Genomic DNA, 18,778 nt, shown 5'->3' on the forward strand with positions numbered 1-18,778 from the left:
GGATTATGAAATGTTTTGAAAGATTTAATACTACAATTATTGATAAAAAAAATATATATAAATAAATAATGAGTATGTCACTTTTATTTTTTAAGGAAAATAATGTAGCTTGATGGTACTTTCTTACTTTGAGTGTTCAAGTCCAATATATGTATTTTTAACAATGAAATATATATATATATATTTGTCATTATTACATTACTTTAATACCTTTTTAATTTTTGTCGTTATTACATCACTTTAATGGTGTGTAATTTTCAAAAAACTTAACCTACTTGTAGAGAGATTACATCATGTAAGTAACGCGCTAGTGCGGAAAATGACATCTGCATGACACGAGGAAGGTGAAGTTCTAAAGCATTTCGAAATTGTATAGAGAATTGTGGAGTATTATAAAGAGTCGAAAGGTTTTAGAAAGCTGGAGAGCTTGTAAATAAGCTTTTAGAGGAGTAGAGAATTGTGGAGTATTACATATATTGAAGGTAGATAGGATGAGATAGGATGTCTATAAATTGGAGAGAACACGTAATTAGTATATTTTCTTTTAGTTGAATTTTTTAAAGAAATTAGAGGTGAATGGTGAGGCATTTTTTTATAAATTTTAAAACCCCAATATACATGTTTGTGAATGATGGTGTCTAACCAAGGAATTGCTGAATACAAACAGTTTGTTCAAATTACCATAATTTTTTTCCAGTACTACATAAACCTCATCTCCATGATGAATTGAAACGTGTGAAAATTCATAAATCTATTGTTTCAAATATATTGAAAATTCGTAACTCTTCAGGAGGACCTTCACAATTTTTTATTGTCTTCGCTATTTTTTAATCCTTGAACCTCATCCTTGAACCTCTCAAGCTGATGAATATTATTCAAAATAATACTTCAATAATATTTCAAAAGCTTTTGCATTATCAACATTGCACCAAAATACCCAGCATGTGTGTCCACCAAAATACACTGCGTGACGAATAATACTTCAGCTTTTTGCATTATCAACATTCCACCAAAATTCCTTCCAAAAAAAAAAACATTCCACCAAAATACCTTCCAAAAAAAACATTCCACCAACATACCCTGCGACGACTTGGTGGGGCCGTGGGTGTTGTTGACCAGCATAATAGTATTAGTCATCTTTAAACACTCATTCATTTATGTTGTCTGTGACATTCATTAATTTGCTTTCTCCATATTGTTTTTAAGGCAAATTTCTCAAAACCCCCAAAACTATTAAAAAGTGATCATAAAACCCCAACCAGTTTTTAAAACCCCCAACAATTTAGAAACGTTATCATATTACCCCAACTCTAGCAATTGGCTCCGTTAACCCAGCGCGTGGTTAACAAATGCTTTGACAAATTGACTTTTGTGACGAAAATACCCTTGTTGTCACATGTGCCAAAGAAGTGATGTATATTTAAATGTGTTATACCGAAAATACCCCCAAGCTTGTAATGGTAAAAACCCACAAAAGTTACTCTCCATGTGCGTTGCAGGAAGCCCTAGAAGTCACCCGAGTCGCCGTGTTTCCTCCATTATAGGAACCAGTAGAAGTGATCTTGAAGCGTGAAGGTTAATTGTTACTTTAATTTAAGGTAATTTCGTAACCTAATGTAATCTAATAAGTAGCCCTACCCAAGCACAGTTGATACTAATTTATTTGAGGATTTCTGAAAATGTAATTGCTTTGAGGTTTAAAATCATACATTAGATGTTGTTTAAACCCATTTTCTAAATTTTGTTTTCAAACTCATACATACAATACAATCCCTACCTTAGTGTCCAACTATAACCACCGTCGAAATTAGATGTTGTTTTCAGTTGATTTTTAGTGTTTTTATTAAAATTAGATGTTGATTTGAGTTGATTTTTTATTTGTAGATTCGAATCCCAGAATGTCTTATTCAAGCATAAAGTATGGGAATCTTGATTTAAGGTATACTAATGTTCAATGTGATTGTGGCAAAATAGCTCTAATTCTGGTAATAGGGTCTGATGAGTATGACAATTTGGGAAAGCTATACTACAGATGTCCAAAACGAAGATGTGGATTTTGGGAATGGTGTGAACCAATTTCGACAAGAACTTCAAATGAAAATGTGAAGAAGATTGAGGTTGGTCAAGGTGTTGATAGAAAAGATATTAAGTTGTATGCCATCGAAGGAAGGCTTCAGTTGATGAAGAAACTTATTGTAGCATGTATCATCATTTCTATTGCTGCTTTTGTGAGAACTGTGGGAGAGAAGTAAAGTGCTTGTTGGTGACTACTTGTGGTTTTGTGTTTATGTCAACTTTGGGAGGGAATTGAAGTAGGTGCAACTTAGTTTTTTTGGTATTTAACTTGTTTAGGAGTTGGATGTTTTTGTCTTTGATTTAGGGATGATGTACAACATTGATAATATTAAACTTGTTGCAGCATTTATGATGTTAAAGTAATCTGTTTATCTTAAATTAAAATTCACAATATTGATACCAAATTGGCAAATGCAATATTCATACCATAACCTGTCCAAAAAGTAGTACAACATGTTCATACCATAACTTGTTCATGCAATAAAGTAATACAATCTGTACTTGAGAAATGAAATTCATCCACATGTAACATATTCACAAAACCATACCATAACCTATCCATACAACAAAATGATACCCCAATAAAACATATAGACCATAAAATAATAATTATACATTAAGTGATCAGGTTTGGTTGTGATTACAAAACTCATAGAACTGTCATCTACCATTAAGGGTTACAAAATAAATAGTGAAGTCTCATACACTGTCATAGCACTGTCATCCACCATTGAGGGTTACAAAAAAGTAAAAGCACTGTCATAGCACTTGTCCAACACAAGCTTTACAAAAAGAAGTGTCACCAAAAATCAATGCATATTATTATCAATGCATTATCCATCAAATGTCCAAAAATCAATGAAATATACTGTCACCAATCATCCATCAACCAACCTGCAAAAATAATAAAAGCATTTCATGAATTTATATTCCATGTTAATGAAATCATGAATCAGTCTTATGGCATGGAACTTACTTGAATCACAAAAATTAGTAAGAGGTTCTTCAATCTTGTGTGCCTTGTGTGGATGGATAATCCATATAAAACACTTGATGTTGGTTGAATGATGATGCCTACAGAAACATATAAAGTATTAATGTTAGTGCATTTGTAACAAGGAAATGAATTTATTCTAACAAAACGCATTTATACCTGTGAATGACCTAAAACATCTCCTACACCAACGCCATGACCTCTATTAGTACCCCTATCTCCAGCCTAAACAAACATATAAAATATTAATGTCAGTGCATTGATATGAAGAAAATGAATTTATAACAACAAACAAACATCTATATCAAGAAATGTCAGTTCATTTATATAAAGAAATGTCAGTACATTTATATAAAAAAAACTAGCATTGATACCTGTGAATGACCTGTATCCCCAAGTCCACCTCTTACAACACCTGCAGCCCTAGCAGCAGCAACAACAGGTCTTCCAACACCTCTTCCAACACCTCTTCTATCCCTAACAGCAACAAAAGGTCTTCCAACACCTCTTTCACCCCTAGTAGCAACACCACCACCACCGGCAGGTCTTCCACCACCCCTACCAATAATATTCTCATCCCTGCCACCACCTACTCCACCTGTACCCCTCTGAAGTAGTGGTCGTCCAACTCTACCTTTAGGTGGTCTTGTAGCAGGTTCAGCTGCCTTGCAAGTTCTGACATTGTGGCCCTTTTGAAGACCTTTTTTGCAGCTCAATTTCATCTTCTTCTTGGGCACAGCAGTAGTTAAAACCTCATCTGGACCTCTCTTCCTAATTTTTTTAGGCCTTCCTGGTTGAGGCCTATGAGGTGGTGGCAAAATAGGAGTAGTTCCTACTTCTCTTGTCAAATTTCCCAATGAAACTGGAGTTATCACATGGGCATAACACCTGAAAAAAGTGTCCCTGTAGTACCAAAGACTCGCATATGTTTCTAGATCCTCCCTTCTGAACATTGCCACAGCATATGCATGCTTGCATGGTATTCCACTTATGTCCCAGTACTTACACGAACAGGTTCTCTCTGCCACATTGACATAATCACTAACTTCTGCATCTTGGTATGAGATGTTATCCACTTCATACTTATCATTCCCAGCAGGCTCCACATGTAACCTTCTTACCTTTTCTGAAATCTTTTGTAACTTGTCTATAATTCTTGGGCACAACAATCCATTTACCCTTGCCATGTCAACCCTATTCTTTTCAAATCATTAGCTGTTTTCTGATGCTCTCAAACATATACACTAAAAGTTTTTCCCTTGCTTTCCCAATGAAATTGTTGAAAGACTCACACATGTTGTTAACACATAGGCTACTCTTACTCTTGCCACTATATGATGACTTTGCCCACACCTTCCTAGGAATCTTCATTAACCACTCATATGCATTTTTGTCTACATTCCTCATTTTTTGCATATAAAGCTCAAACTCAGATGTAGTATATGCAGCGGCTGCATCCCAATATAAGTTCTTTAGTCATGTACCTTCGTATTTTAGCTTGAAATTGTCATATAAGTGCTTCAGGCAGAATCTTATGTCTGCTCCAGGGTACATGTTTTCAAATGTCTCAACTAGGCCCTGCAAATTATATTGAAGTGCAAATTAATGTAAATAATTGGATAAAGCTTTATAAAATGTGATAAATAGAAACTTTTAAAAGTTTCATACCTTCTGTCTATCTAAGATAAATGTGAAGTCAAGGTAGTTACCAACCAATCCCATCAATTCATTCAAGAACCATTCCCAAGAGTCCCTACATTCTGACTCAACATAAGCAATTGCAATAGGGAATAAGCCATTGTTGGCATCCCTACCAACTGCAGCCAACATGTGGCCCCCATAGGGTCCCTTCAGGAATGTTCCATCTAGACTAATAAATGGTTTACATCATTCTTTGAATCCTCTTCATATTGATTCTAACGAAAAAAACATCCTGTAGAATGCACGACCTTCATCACTATATGCCATTGTACTTACATGAGCAACACTTCCAGGATTACTTTGAACAACCAGCTGACAATAATCTCTTGCTTTTCCAAATTGTTGTTCATGATTACCCTCGATAAGTTGTACAGCCAAACTCTTTGCCCTTCTAACCTTCTACTTAGTCATAACAACATGAAGATCTTTCTCAACTGTATTTGCTATTCCAGCCACTGTGCAACCAGGATCAACCCTAACTGTCCCAATATAATGCTTAACAATATAGTTATATGTCACCTGTCCATTCACCCTTACACCTATACAATTATGCTTATCATTGAATTTTCTTACTTGAAATGAGTCATCATTAGTGTTGGAAGATCCACGAATCTTCCATCCACATTCTTGTTTGCATAATGATAGTCACTCTATCTCATAATTCCTTACAAAAGTGAGGTCAAACTTCCCTTTGATTGTTGTATCCCTCACTGTTTCTCTAAATTCAGCTGCTGAACCAAACTTCTGTCCAACTTGTAATTTCTTGATTCCCAAGTCCCTCCTCATATTAAAGTTCAAGTTTGTAGAAGTTACACAATTCCCATCATCATCATCACTTTCATTGGCTAAACTTATCAACTCCTCACTTGGATCATACTCAGTTTGTCTGTCAACTTCATCATTTTCATCTTCAAGACCTGCAGATTCAGGTGCATCATCAGCACACGCATGTTCATTCTCAACATTACAATCTTCATTCAATTCAGCTGCATAGTCAGAATGATCATTACATGTATCTACATTCAACTCCTCACTTGGCTCATACTCAGTATCACTATCAACTTCATCATTTTCATATTTAAGACCTGTATCTTCAACATCAGCACCTACATCTGCATCATCAAAATTGAAGTTTTCATCATTATCAGCTGCATATGTTGCATCTTCATCATCATTTTCATCATTTGGTTCATCCTCAATTTAAAAACTGTCATCACTCAAGTCTATGAAAACTTCAGCTGCAACATTAGGTTGTCCTCCATTAGCATTCCTATCATCTCCAGCATTAGGTTCTACTCTATTAGCATTATTTTCACTAATGTTTATACTCCCCTCAACTATAGTCCCATGTACTGGAGTTACATCAACTGTCCCATTATCATTTTCATTCCTATCATCTCCAGTTGGTGGCACCACAAAAATTCTCATGAATGAGAACTTTTTATGCTTACCAACCATCTCAATATAATCATTGTCAGTAACCAATTTTGATAAACTCCCATCAATCAGATCTCTGTAGTACAAAACACTATTTGTAAGACAACCAACTATTTGTGAAATTGCTTTGAAATCAATCATTCACATACGTTCAATATCTACTCCGTCAATCTCAGTAACAGATCCACCAATATATTCCATTTGCCCTGTCATAACAAATTCACCACCATGATGGACTCGAAGACAATATAATTTGTTGAAAATAGGTGTATAACCTATCAAAACACAAATTGTAATAAACACAAATTCATGCTTGCAACTTACTAATTATAATGCTAAAAACCAAACACAAAACCGTAAGAACAACTAACCCTAATACAAAGTACAACATATAAAATTCAAAACACTAATTTAATCAATGGGAACCACAATCCTAATATAAAATTACATTAACCCTAATATAAAATATAAAATTTAAAATTACATTAACCCTAATATAAAATTACAATACATTAACATTAACCTTAATATAAAATTACAATAACCCTAATAAACAATAACCCTAATTTAATCAATGGTCCCAACCTGTTGGAATCATACCCAACACGACAAAGATCCACATGAATAAAGTTGTTCAACTAAAAGTCATAAACTATCAAATAAAGACATACCTGTCGACATATTGTCCACCAAAGTTGAAGACAACAGCCTTGAATAGACCACTCTTTAGCTTCTTCACTGACCCACGAATGAGACCCACAGATGAAAAGCACAACACAGATTCTACTGTAATGCACCCAAGAGTTTGAACAATGAAACGCCTCAACACAGATCCTAGCCGTCTGAGTGTATTCAGTGTTTTAGGGTTCAAAGCAAACGATTCTTCTTCAACGCACCCAAGAGACCTTAGCCGTCTGAGTGTATTAAGGTTCTAATTAGGGTTCTAAGCAAAAATATACAAGTGTAACAATATATATATACGACTGTTGCAATGAATCAAACGACAGCGTTTTAAGTAAAATACAATTGCTGCCTTGAATAAAACGACGGGGTTTTGATGTCCAACTATATTGGCACTAAACGCGGTCGTTTTGTGCTGAAGGATAATATTGTAATTTCTAAAATATGATTTTTTGATTTTTTAAATAAAAGGGAATATAATAAAGGTAATTTAGTCATTTCACATACCCTTAACGACCAATTGCCAGAGTTGAGGTAATATGATAACGTTTCTATATTGTTGGGGGTTTTTAAAACTGGTTGGGGTTTTATGATCACTTTTTAGTAGTTTTGGGGGTTTTGAGAAATTTGCCCTTGTTTTTATGAAAGATACAATTTTTTATTCTTAGTTGATACTCACACACCCCCATCAAAAAATTGTTTGCATTCAAAAGGATTTGAATCTTAAATTTGATACTTTTTGAAGCACCATGACTAAATTTTTACCCACTTGAACCAACCCCTCAGATTCATCGAAGACACATTAATTTCCTCCATTATGAATAACATTAGCCAAAAAAAAAAAAAAAAAAAAAACCTAGCTCCTTGATAACTAATTAGCACTGTGCAACTTGATCCAAAAGTCTTCTGTTCAATTTATGGAGTCTGTAGACATCCAAAACTTCAGTCCTAAGTTTGCTCAACACCCATTGTTTTGAATGTGCCTCTGGGTATCAAAGGAGATGGTCCTGCAAGCAGCAAAATAAATATGTAGAAATCCAAGATCAGCAACTATGATTTATCACCTTACTGGTACAACCAATCAATAAAAACATTTAAATTGTGTGACCACTTTGTTTTAATAGTGTCAATTGATTGGTTGTACCAATGACCTGTTACATCCATTATAACGAATAATTTCTCCGAAAAATCACCAGCAGTTGGGCAAACCCTCTTTTATTTTAATTGTTGGATATATCCAGTATTGCTGCATCAAGAAGTCATATATTGAATTGCAAGTGTGCGCGCGTATATATAAATATATTTTGGTGGGTAACCGCAAAGAGAAGAATCATTTATTGAATTGCAAGTATGTATATAATTTTGGAGGGTAATCCGAAAGTTTTAAGAGTAAGTGGTCCAACATCCTATTTGAACCCCCCTCAAACCAATTTACAGCTTTTCTACAACTAGAAGTCAATTTAACAGCCGTCCGACCTACTCTTCTCATCAAACCTGCTGCTGCACGTAAACAACAGCCGCACAGCCTGAGGTGAAGAACTGCATTTTACATATCATGACTCTAATTGGATTTTCTCATTAGATACGCAACTATGCATCCCAACACTGCACCAGCAACAACCTGTACGAAACAGAATAAAGAACCAACATTCAATCAATGATCAAGAAGTCATCTTTGGAATGCACTCAAGCTATACGTTGAACTAGTTTTTCATCAATTTCAATGCACCAATTCCATGCTACTGAACATAGCATCAATACCTATGGTCAAGGACTCTAGATATCTAACAGCCTTCTGTCGTATCACAACAATAGCTGTTAACATGAAAAAGAAAAACGTTTCATAACCCTATAGTTCAATCATGCATTGGGTACTGGTGGGCACTAGGCATTGTGGAAAGTGGAATCCTGGCATGTCATAGTGTTGCACGTGATAGCCACCTAGCCAAGTAACATGATGATAATGACAACTAAGATCAAGGTTATTGGTTGAGTTTGGAGTGGCATTATTGACATTTCAAATTTTGTTTTCCTTTGATTTACAATCAAAACAGATCATTGTACTCTATTCGATACCAAGAAAATCAAATTCCGTGGTAGTAATAGCAACAATTATACATGCCTGTTCCTCTACATGTTTAACGAGAACGGTGGAGATACCGTCTGCATGGCTACTGCTAAAAGAAAAATACACAAGGAATCAAAAAAATAACATAAACAGAACAGAACTTATAGCAGATTTTGGCAAAGATCAAAATTCTTTTAAATTGAAACTAAAGATTTAACCAGGAGAGGGCACAAGAAGATTGAAAGCAAAGCAAAGGAAGAACTAAAACCCTGTCCTCCTAACCTTCTAAGAACATTCTTTCATGCTTTTGAGAAATTTTCTACAGGGGAGAGAGCTACAAAGAAAAGAATCTTTCTATTCAAAATAAAGGCCATTTTTATTCTTCCATTGCAATGTCAAAGTCCCTCTGTGTTTGATTCCCCTAACTGAGACTGTCATGGATACTAGGCTAAAACATCCGAATGCATATGGCATAAATGCATAATGATATTACAGTAACATGTGCCCATCTTTTGACTTCCAAATTAAATTCTCAGAATTCACAGTAATTGAGTTACTGAGATAACAATACATCAATAAAATAAGTTGATCACCTGCATAAAGAAATTTATCTCGTATAATGAGCTTAAATCAGTGAATACCTAACTATTTAGAATTACGTGTGCATAGATTACAACAGACCTGGAGTGGAGTATGGCCAAGCGAATCACGCAGAGGTCTGGAGGTGGATAAGGGGTGTTCTGGAGGAAATTCACACACAATTTGGTTCAACAACTGCAAATAGATCAAATCGAACAGAAATAAGAATACATGGATGGAACATTTTTATGGTTTACACACCTACTACATGCACAAAAGATGTACTAAATTGCACCATTAAGTTGATTACAACCAGCAAACTTGTACTGCCCCAAGACTGAAATAATTAATCATTTAGTAAAAATCCGAGAAAGGGATGCAGAGTAGAAGTAAAAAGGGAGCCTAGAATTTCCAAGAAACAATTTCCAAAATCATTCCTTTGTCCCCTGCATCGCCATGACTTGTTATTTATGCAGTTTTCTGTTTCATGTTAAATTCAATAAAATTTATGTGTCTATGTGTGTCTTTTTTCTTTTTTTGGGGAGGGGGGTGGAGGGGCACGATCAAGTCAAATCACCATAAGCAATGCATTGCTGTTGTCTATCCATTAATCAATGTCATTAATAAAAAGGTTGATGATGGTCTGAAGCCCCTCAAAAAAGAAAATTCATCCAATCTTGTACGTTCACCAAATCTTTTTTTATTTTTAATAATTGTATTGGAAACTTGCCATTCTCAAGTATTGTTGCAGTAACCATGAAACTGGTTCCTCATTCTTCTTTTTTTCCTAGTTGGTACTCACACACGCATGCTTCCATGAAGGCTTGAACCCCTGACCTCCCTTTGGGAAGTAGGGGCCTAGTTCTTCATTCTTAGAACTTTGTCCTCAATTTTCTATGATAACAGCACCAAGTGAAATGAGGAATGGATTCAAAGAGGTCAGTAACAATAACAACTTACATGGATGGGAGAAAGAACAGTGTTACACTTAGAAACAAAACTGGAAAAACCTAGAAATTATGTAAGTTGTCCAGGAGTTAATAATTGTATTGGAAACTTTCCATTCTCAAGCATTGTTGTAGTAACCATGAAACTGATTCCTCATTCTTAGAACTTTGTCCTCAATTTTCTATGATAACAGCACCAAGCGAAATGAGGACTGGATTCAAAGAGGTCAGTAACAATAACAACTTACATGGATAGGAGAAAGAACAGTGTTACACTTAGAAACAAAACTGGAAAAACCTAGAAATTATATAAGACGTCCAGGAGTTGATCTTAAATCTATTGGCAATAAAAAGGAATTCACTTCATCAAAGCATATCCACCGAACAATAAAATTTTGAACAGAATGTCCTTGATATATCTTTTTAAGTAGTTCTGATTTATGGGTATAATTCCAGCAGTTTTTATTTTTAAAAAACTACAATAGGTTGAAGGTCAAACCCAGTGCACGAGGCTCCCACCATTGCGGGGCTTGGGGGGGTGTAATACCCCTAATTTTAAAAAGGATATTCTTGGTATTTAATGGTATTTAATTTATTATTTAAGTGCATTTTATTTGATTATGTGTCATTATTTTTTTTATTAGGTGCTTAATTGTTTTCTTTTGTGGTGATTTAATTTATTTAAATGATATTTATTTTTAGTTATTTGATTGGAATTACTTGTTAGTATTTTAATTATTTAATTGGCATTAATGGTTTAAGTGTAATTGGTTTAGTTATTTGATTGGAATTACTTGTTAGTATTTTAATTATTTTATTGGCATTAATGGTTTAAGTGTAATTGGTTTAATTATTCTATGTGTGTCTTATTTTATGTGTGTCTTATTTAGTTTAATTGAGTTTACTAATTATTATTTTGTTCAATTAGATTATTTGTTAAGTATTTAATGGTGAATAGGGTAATTAGGTAAATACATCTAACTAGGGTTTTAATTACAGTATAAATTAGGGTTTTATATTATAACCGTCGTAGATTTCTACGTTAATTGGATGGGCCGGTTAAGATTGTGAGTTGGACTTAAATGAACCTAGGGTTTAGAAAAACTCTATAAGTATAATGTAGACGTCTGTGTAGGTTTTTTTTTAAACAAAGCACACGTTTTGTGGAAGTGGAGAAGGAAAAACACAGTTTTTCACATTCTGCCAAGGTTTGATCAAAGCTCCGATCCCGCTTTGTCCGTGGTCCGATCGAGCTGAATTTTGGAGGAGAGGTTCACGACTCAGTGACGCACAATCTGAACGGTGGAGATCAGAGTTTGACCTCGGGAACAGTGATTCGTACTCGTGAACAGTAACTGGGTCGCACAGGTTTTTTCCATTCTGCCCAGATTTCATCAAACATCCGATCCCGCTTCGTCCGTGGTCCGATCGAGCTGAATTTTGGAGGAGAGGTTCACGACTCAGTGACGCACAATCTGAACGGTGGAGATCAGAGTTTGACCTCGGGAATAGTGATTCGTACTCGTGAACAGTAACTGGGTCGCACATGTTTTTTTCCATTCTGCCCAGATTTCATCAAACATCCGATCCCGCTTCATCCGTGGTCCGATCGAGCTAAAATTTGGAGGATAGGTTCATGACTCAGTGTCGCACAATCTGAACGGTGGAGATCAGATTTTGAGTTCGGGAATAGTGTTTCGTACATGTGAACAGTAACCGGGTTTTGGAACTCGCCGGGATTTTTTAAGAAGACGACGTTGAAACTTTGAACAAAAGTTTCTGAGGCAAGATTCTATCCTTACTCTTTCCCTTAGGCTTCATACTCTTTGCACTCTTAAATGATTCCAGGATTAATGAAGATTAAACCAAACTAAAATGATATCTGTTTTGCTATGAAACTGGTAGTTACAGTAGAGTTGTATGCTTATTCAACCTAGACTAAGCATGTTTGTGGATGCATTGTGGTTCTGTGGTTCACGTTTTTCCTTACCACTGCTAGTATAAATTATTGAAAGGATGGGTCTAGATGATAGCTATCTTAAGTTCTGTAATAGCAACTGTTGGAACTTAAATACTAGGAGGATTTGAGTTTAACACTAGATCGATTTTGTGGAACACTATAATTTGAGCATGTCTACACACATACTGTGAATATTGTTTTGATGCTTACATTATCACAGTTTGTATCAACTGTGGAGGTTAGGATTTTGTGATACATACCCTACATATCTGTATGTCATTTGTAAGGTGTTAAATGGAAGTTTTAATTAATTCTGTCTTTATATCAGACTTAAGGGAACAACTTAAATTGGGCATGTATATGTTGTTGTTGTGACCCTATTTATCAATGCTTATTTTATCACTGCTAACATTGAATGTTGGATGTTGGAATTTAGTTGATATATACTTGATTTATTGGTATTATTAACTACTGGAGGATTGGAAAGTAGGCACCGGTATGGGACGGTGGCATACTAAGGATGGGTTTGGTTTTTAAAACAATACCATTACCCACCTACTTGGAATAAGGATGGGAATAACTAAAAGTTAAGTCCCGTGGATTTGTATTGTCATGGCAACTACTTGTTGAGCGGCAATACCAGGGATTTTGGATGGATTTTATATATGTACTGTTATGGTGCCTCGGTATGAGCTTGAGCCTCAGGACCGATGGCTAGGGAGCGTATATGCATCGGGATGTGTAGCTGGCTACGATGGTTGGAAGTGTACCCTGTTTAGGTATAGGTACATATGCCCACTTTGTGTGCGTTTTAGCATGTTACCTCTATTCAGGTTGAGATCGGCCTGTAGTCTAGTGAGAGTCCTTTAGTGTAACTATATATATATATTTACGGACTATTAGCTATTGTTGAGTTGTTTAGGATGTACATACGTATCGTGCCTCTGTTTGGATTGTAGTAGTATAAAACTTGCTCGTGGGCCTGACCCACTTCTATTTTTCATGTACACGACAGTTCCAGGCTTAGACATGCTCGTGCTGAGCAGAGGTCTCTATTCACTCTTCCGACGATGTAGGGCTCTCTCTATAGTTTTATTTCTGGACGTTTATTACAGTTGTTCTATCTTCCGTTTGGATGTTTAATAGGGGTCCACTAGAGATGGATTCCCAAGTTGTAAACTGATGGAGTTTTGGAGTTTGGGTTTGATGGATTTTAATAATTATAATATTTTGCGGATTCTATTTTTAGTTCCTTCCAGCTTTAATTTCATTTCTTAATTTATTTTGTATTCCGTGTTCATTATAAAATATTAATTGTTTGATATTCCCTCGGGTTTGGGCCTGAGCCTGATCAACCCGTATCTCGGATCCGAGGGGTATCACAGGGGGGGTGGTCAGATGTACGCATGCGAAGAGGTTGTTTACGTGCTCACAATGGAGCAACTTTACTGTTGCACCAAGGCTTGCCCTCTTGTCAGATAAATAACTTCTTCAAGAGAGCATGCGAACTTCTTCATTATGTTTGATTTCTTTTTCTTTTCTTTTGAAGAATGTTTTAACTACATTGCATGTCCAAAAGTGTGATGAAGTAGCCTGTCAAAAGAAACAACGACCGCCTCCAAATACCAAACTCATAAACATTTATGCTGAAACACTAAGAACTTATTCAACTCAGGATTTACAAGAGTACTTACATGTGAACTTGCATGTGTGGGTAGACAGATTTGCAAGGTACACTACTAGAATGTAGGTATGCATGTCAAGTGTGGGTGTAAATCTGGAAGTTGGATACATGTAATTCACCATTCTTAGAACCAATGGACGTGTCTGAATGGTCAAAGCCTATCACAAACCCTTCCTTATGTCGTGACGTGTTTACGTGGTATATAGTGCTTAGCATGGATATTTACACTTTTTTTGAAATATTTCATGCAAGAGAAGAACTTAATAAGAACATTCACGTTCCTCTCTTCTTAAGCAGAGACGCATTGTGATGTGTCGAACTGTATATATGTGCACCAAAATCCACGTCACATTGTATTTCACCTACTGGGAAGTGTCCATGCAACATAACATGCAAGACGACTAAAACCAACTCAACAAAAATATGCAACCACTGTTTTTCTGATTGTGATAGGAAATCTTACTTCAGCTTGCCGACCAGCATGAAGCCTAACCCCAGATGCATCATACATCACCTGCATATATTTTGAATTTGTCAACCATCTCACCCAGCCTTGACAAATAAACACAAATAAATTATTTTCCCAGAGTTGGCTATTTCAAAGTTAGTGAGATATAACACAAATAGAACCATTAATGGCACAGGTTAATTTGAGATTTACTTAGAGCAGCTTGAACTATGTTGATGGGTTATTTGTTATGCACACATTCACAAGATGACAGTAGTAACACGAGACGAAAGGATTAAAAACCAACTGGAAGGGTATGGGAATTTGCAATGAAGATAGATGACTACACCCTTACGGAATAGTGACATGATTCACGAGGGTAACATTAGGAGAAAGAGAAGATCAAAATCAGCATACGTTGAAGTAGTAAAGAAAGGTGCAATAACCTGAGGTATAAATGAAATTATAGTATTATACCCTTAAAGTTGGGATAACACTGTGTTGACTTAAGGGATTAATCTTAATGCTTTTTGAATGCAGCAGAACCAATAATCTATCTCATGTTCTCAAATCATAGAGGGACACCAGGTCCAAGATAAAACCAAGACACCTAACCTGCCGAATCTCATCAACATAATCTGAGGTTTTAATTACGATACATTAATCCTCTCATGCAAAAAGTGACTGAAATGAATATACTAATTCATAGAAAGCTTAAATGGAATTAAGATACTTTCCTTAGAGTATCATAGCCAGAGTGCCAGACATTAAGAAAGAATGAATTCCTTTCCAGAACCCTAATTTACTAAAAGAAGTATTTTGAAAAGGTTACATAATCAGATAGTAAGCCAACGTTCCACATTTATACTGCTAGACCATTATCAAGTCATATTCTCAATATAAAATGTCTAAAACATTATCAAGTCTCAAGTGAGGAACCAACAAGTAGAACTGACCAATTCTAGTTCAGTGTGCAAAACTGCAATAATTTGGCAATGATGATGAGTAAGAATTGATATAAACATGTGAGTATGAACAAGATGAACAAAACCTGTTTAGAAAGTACGTACAATACATGCCAAGACAATTGCAATGGCAAAAGTTGGTCCTCCTGTCCCTTCATGTAGTCCTATAGCTACTGCTAGAGCAGTAACAGTTGCAGAATGTGATGATGGCATTCCACCAGAATCAATCATCCTTTTAGAATCCCATCTCTTTTCCTTGTACCTGAATATCTAGGAGAAGTGTATTGTAAAAATGAGATAGTATATAAATATATGCATGTACTTATCAAGGTTTGAAAAATCATACAAGAAATAGACGCATATTGTAAAAATGAGATAGTATTTCAATATATCCATGTACTTATGAAGGTTTGAAAATTATACAAAAAATTTTAGTCATAGACTCATGACCTTTCTTATCATTCGCTAAAAACCTCAGATGCGTCCTTATTGTGTCATCATTTAAAGAGAACAATGATGCAGCAAAATGGTCGAATTAAAGCTAAAATATCTATACCCTTGATGCATTTACACCAATTAAGTAATTAAAAATAGGAAATTGATGCGATACGATTGAAGCCGGAACTAAAACGTGGGAGATTCTATCATTTAAAAGACCAACAATATCTCTTGAACTTAAGTTCCTGAAAATAAGATGGGAAGAGTGAAGCTTCACATAACAACTTAAAAATTTTAAAAAAATAAGTCATAGTTTCTAAACTAGAACAGTATAATATTACAGAATCCATAAGATACAATAAAGACTGACCTATAAGAAAGTTAGCAGTCTAAGTTTCACATGCTTTAGATGGTTCAGAATGATATAGAATTGATTAATATCACTCTCACAAACAAAAGGCAATTAATGACAGATAGTGCAACAGGTCGCCAACTAAGACAGACGCATATCAAAAGGGCTTTGGAGATGATCCTGTAAAGGCTTTGTGGTCTAAGTGACCAAATGTGGAGAGAGAGAGCTTAATACCAAAATAACATAAGTTCAGAGCATCTTGAGAGCACCTCTAAATATATTTATTAGTATACGTAGCATTATTTAATATATGGCATTCAAAATATTTATGCACCTAAAAGGAGTAGGAGACCTTTATTCCCTATGAGATGCAGGGTTCAACACTTGTTCACTAGTATTATAGATTTGTTCAGTTACAAATAATGGAACGGGGATAAGAGCTAGTAAGACGTTGTCCACTGAATGCGAATCTGTAGTAACATGCACAATCAAATTCAGATGGATGTCCTGTAAAAGACCAGAGCAGGCCATATCCATGCTCTGACAATGCCACAGACTAATCACGGATCCATGCTGAAAACCAAGCAACCACGAATGAATGTTCCCTCCCTGGCTTGATCAACAACACATACCTTCCTTCCTAACAGACTAACCACGGATCCATGCTGAAAACCAGGCAAGCATGAATGAATGTTCCCTCTCTGGCTTGATCAACAACACATACCTTCCTTCCCAATGTCAGATTCAAACATTCTCAGACTTGCAATTTCAGAGTGGGAGTGCTGGCATATACAGGCGAATTAAGACACTTAGCTTGTGAGACTATATGAAACTAATGGACCCCTCAATTAGCAACCAACACAAAGTTAACATCAAGACATCTGTCACTTAGTGATACTTCTTCCACCACTCGCATGGCACCAACATGGCAAGTACACTTGTACACAAAGCATCGAACATCGATTTCCTATCACGAGTCCACCTAAATTGATAGATAAGGTATGTGAAGACATAAAAATTGTGACCTCACCATTCTTATAATCTACTTTTAAGAATTAAAAATGTTGGCAAATTCACCTCATGCGAGTGTGAGTCTATGTCCATATCCATGTAACGCAGGTATATAATAACTAGACGCTAGAACTTTAAAAACACACCCAAAAGCTTTATACACAAAAAGCTCAAATGTGTTCCTACACTTTTCACTTACTTTTCTCCATCTCAATAAACTTCACCTTTCTATTCAATACCCAGAAATCTAAAGAAGGTTTCAGGGATACGTACTGGTAAAACTTTCACCTATTGCAATTTTTTGTCAAAAAAAGAGAACAAAAACTCATAATCCGTTGCAAGCACCTAAAGCACAACTATAAATTCAATGCTCAACACACATCAACAGGATAATCAGATAAAATACATTATTTGATACAGGTTATGCTGATACTGTGATGAGATCAATTTAGACACTTTTTTGTTCAGTCTTTTTATTCATTCCATTTCTTCATTGCAGCTTCAGGTGAAACAGAATTTCAAATCCTACCTACAAAGACCAAATTTCAACTCCAAAATTCAATTTTCTACACAGGTTCACATTATCCTTGTTTAGATCATAATATTAACTGCAACAGCGAATTTAGAGCTCTAAACGCATCATACAAAAACCTAGATAACACTAACGTAAATAATTAGAGGATTGATTAACGAAATTTTTATTTTTTATTTTTTTAAAAAAGCAGTTCCTGCAAAAAATATAATTTTGAGAGAGATTGAACGGACCAGGTTGTGAAGAGCTTGAGGAATTGAGCGATAAAGAAGGCGAGGAATGCAGAGAGTAGAGGGACGTTCGCCGGGAGGAGGGAAGCCGGAGACGGCGACGACGTCGCCCTGCCGTCGGCTGCTGTGACCACCTCGTCCATGAATCCGATCGGAAGAATATGAGATAACCACTGCAGCCCCTATCTCTCTCTCTTCTTTCTCTCTCTAGAATTCGACGCGTTTCGGCTCCGCATAATTCTTATTGGAGTTTGCAGAAAGTTAAAAGGGCCCACCAATGAGATGGAACTCAGCCTCCTATTTGTCTGTTCCGCGGCCACATCTGACAAATAGTTGGTTTAGATGGCAAGGAAGAAATAAAAGAATTTGAGAATGCCAAGTAAAGTTAAAAGACTCAAAGTTGAGTATTGTGGAAATTCTTAGAATTATGGGTGGTTTATCATTTTATAATCAAAAAGAAAAAGGACGGTGTTGTTTTTTTTTTTTTTTTTTTTGTGTTTTTTGCTTTTGTAATGTAGTGTTAAGCAAAGATTGAAATGATAATATAACTTTTTAAATTTAACTAACTCATCCATTAACATCACAAAGTGGGATTTAGTGACATTTGAAGCACATTAAAACCTATTCAATTGATAATTAGTAATTTTCAATAAAAGTTTCGAAATTTTTTAAAAT

At 35.5% G+C, this 18,778-nt stretch overlaps 1 protein-coding gene across 3 annotated transcripts; it reads right to left on the reverse strand.

Moving 5' to 3' along the window:
• Positions 1 to 8,191: 8,191 nt before the first annotated feature.
• LOC132307386 (uncharacterized) lies at positions 8,192 to 18,367 on the reverse strand. 3 transcript variants are annotated; one of them, XM_059805119.1, is made up of 6 exons: positions 18,107 to 18,366; positions 15,646 to 15,802; positions 14,591 to 14,641; positions 9,639 to 9,731; positions 9,012 to 9,063; positions 8,192 to 8,510 (listed from the first exon to the last, which is right to left on the reverse strand). In XM_059805119.1, exons 1-5 carry the CDS (start codon positions 18,244 to 18,246, stop codon positions 9,061 to 9,063), a joined length of 444 nt encoding a protein of 147 aa, XP_059661102.1. In that variant the 5' UTR covers positions 18,247 to 18,366; the 3' UTR covers positions 8,192 to 8,510; positions 9,012 to 9,060. The 3 variants fall into 3 exon arrangements, with proteins under 3 accessions (XP_059661102.1, XP_059661100.1, XP_059661101.1); XM_059805117.1 differs by lacking the exon at positions 9,012 to 9,063 and having other exon boundaries at positions 18,107 to 18,364; XM_059805118.1 differs by lacking the exons at positions 8,192 to 8,510; positions 9,012 to 9,063 and adding an exon at positions 9,093 to 9,550 and having other exon boundaries at positions 18,107 to 18,367.
• Positions 18,368 to 18,778: the final 411 nt, after the last annotated feature.

Source organism: Cornus florida, unplaced genomic scaffold, assembly GCF_030987335.1.
Source record: "Cornus florida cultivar Cherokee Brave unplaced genomic scaffold, ASM3098733v1 CherokeeBrave_3.0.0_Hap2_Chr05, whole genome shotgun sequence".
Classification (NCBI taxonomy): domain Eukaryota; kingdom Viridiplantae; phylum Streptophyta; class Magnoliopsida; order Cornales; family Cornaceae; genus Cornus; species Cornus florida.

What these genes read in the sequence shown, in the direction of transcription:
- LOC132307386 (XM_059805117.1), bottom strand. Translation starts at nt 18,246, where the DNA reads ATGGACGAGGTGGTCACAGCAGCCGACGGCAGGGCGACGTCGTCGCCG. An exon ending in CAATTGTCTTGGCATGTATT is followed by an intron (nt 14,642 to 15,645) that starts GTACGTACTTTC and finishes AAATATATGCAG; the next exon opens with GTGATGTATGATGCATCTGG. An exon ending in ATGCTGGTCGGCAAGCTGAA is followed by an intron (nt 9,732 to 14,590) that starts GTAAGATTTCCT and finishes ATCTATTTGCAG; the next exon opens with TTGTTGAACCAAATTGTGTG.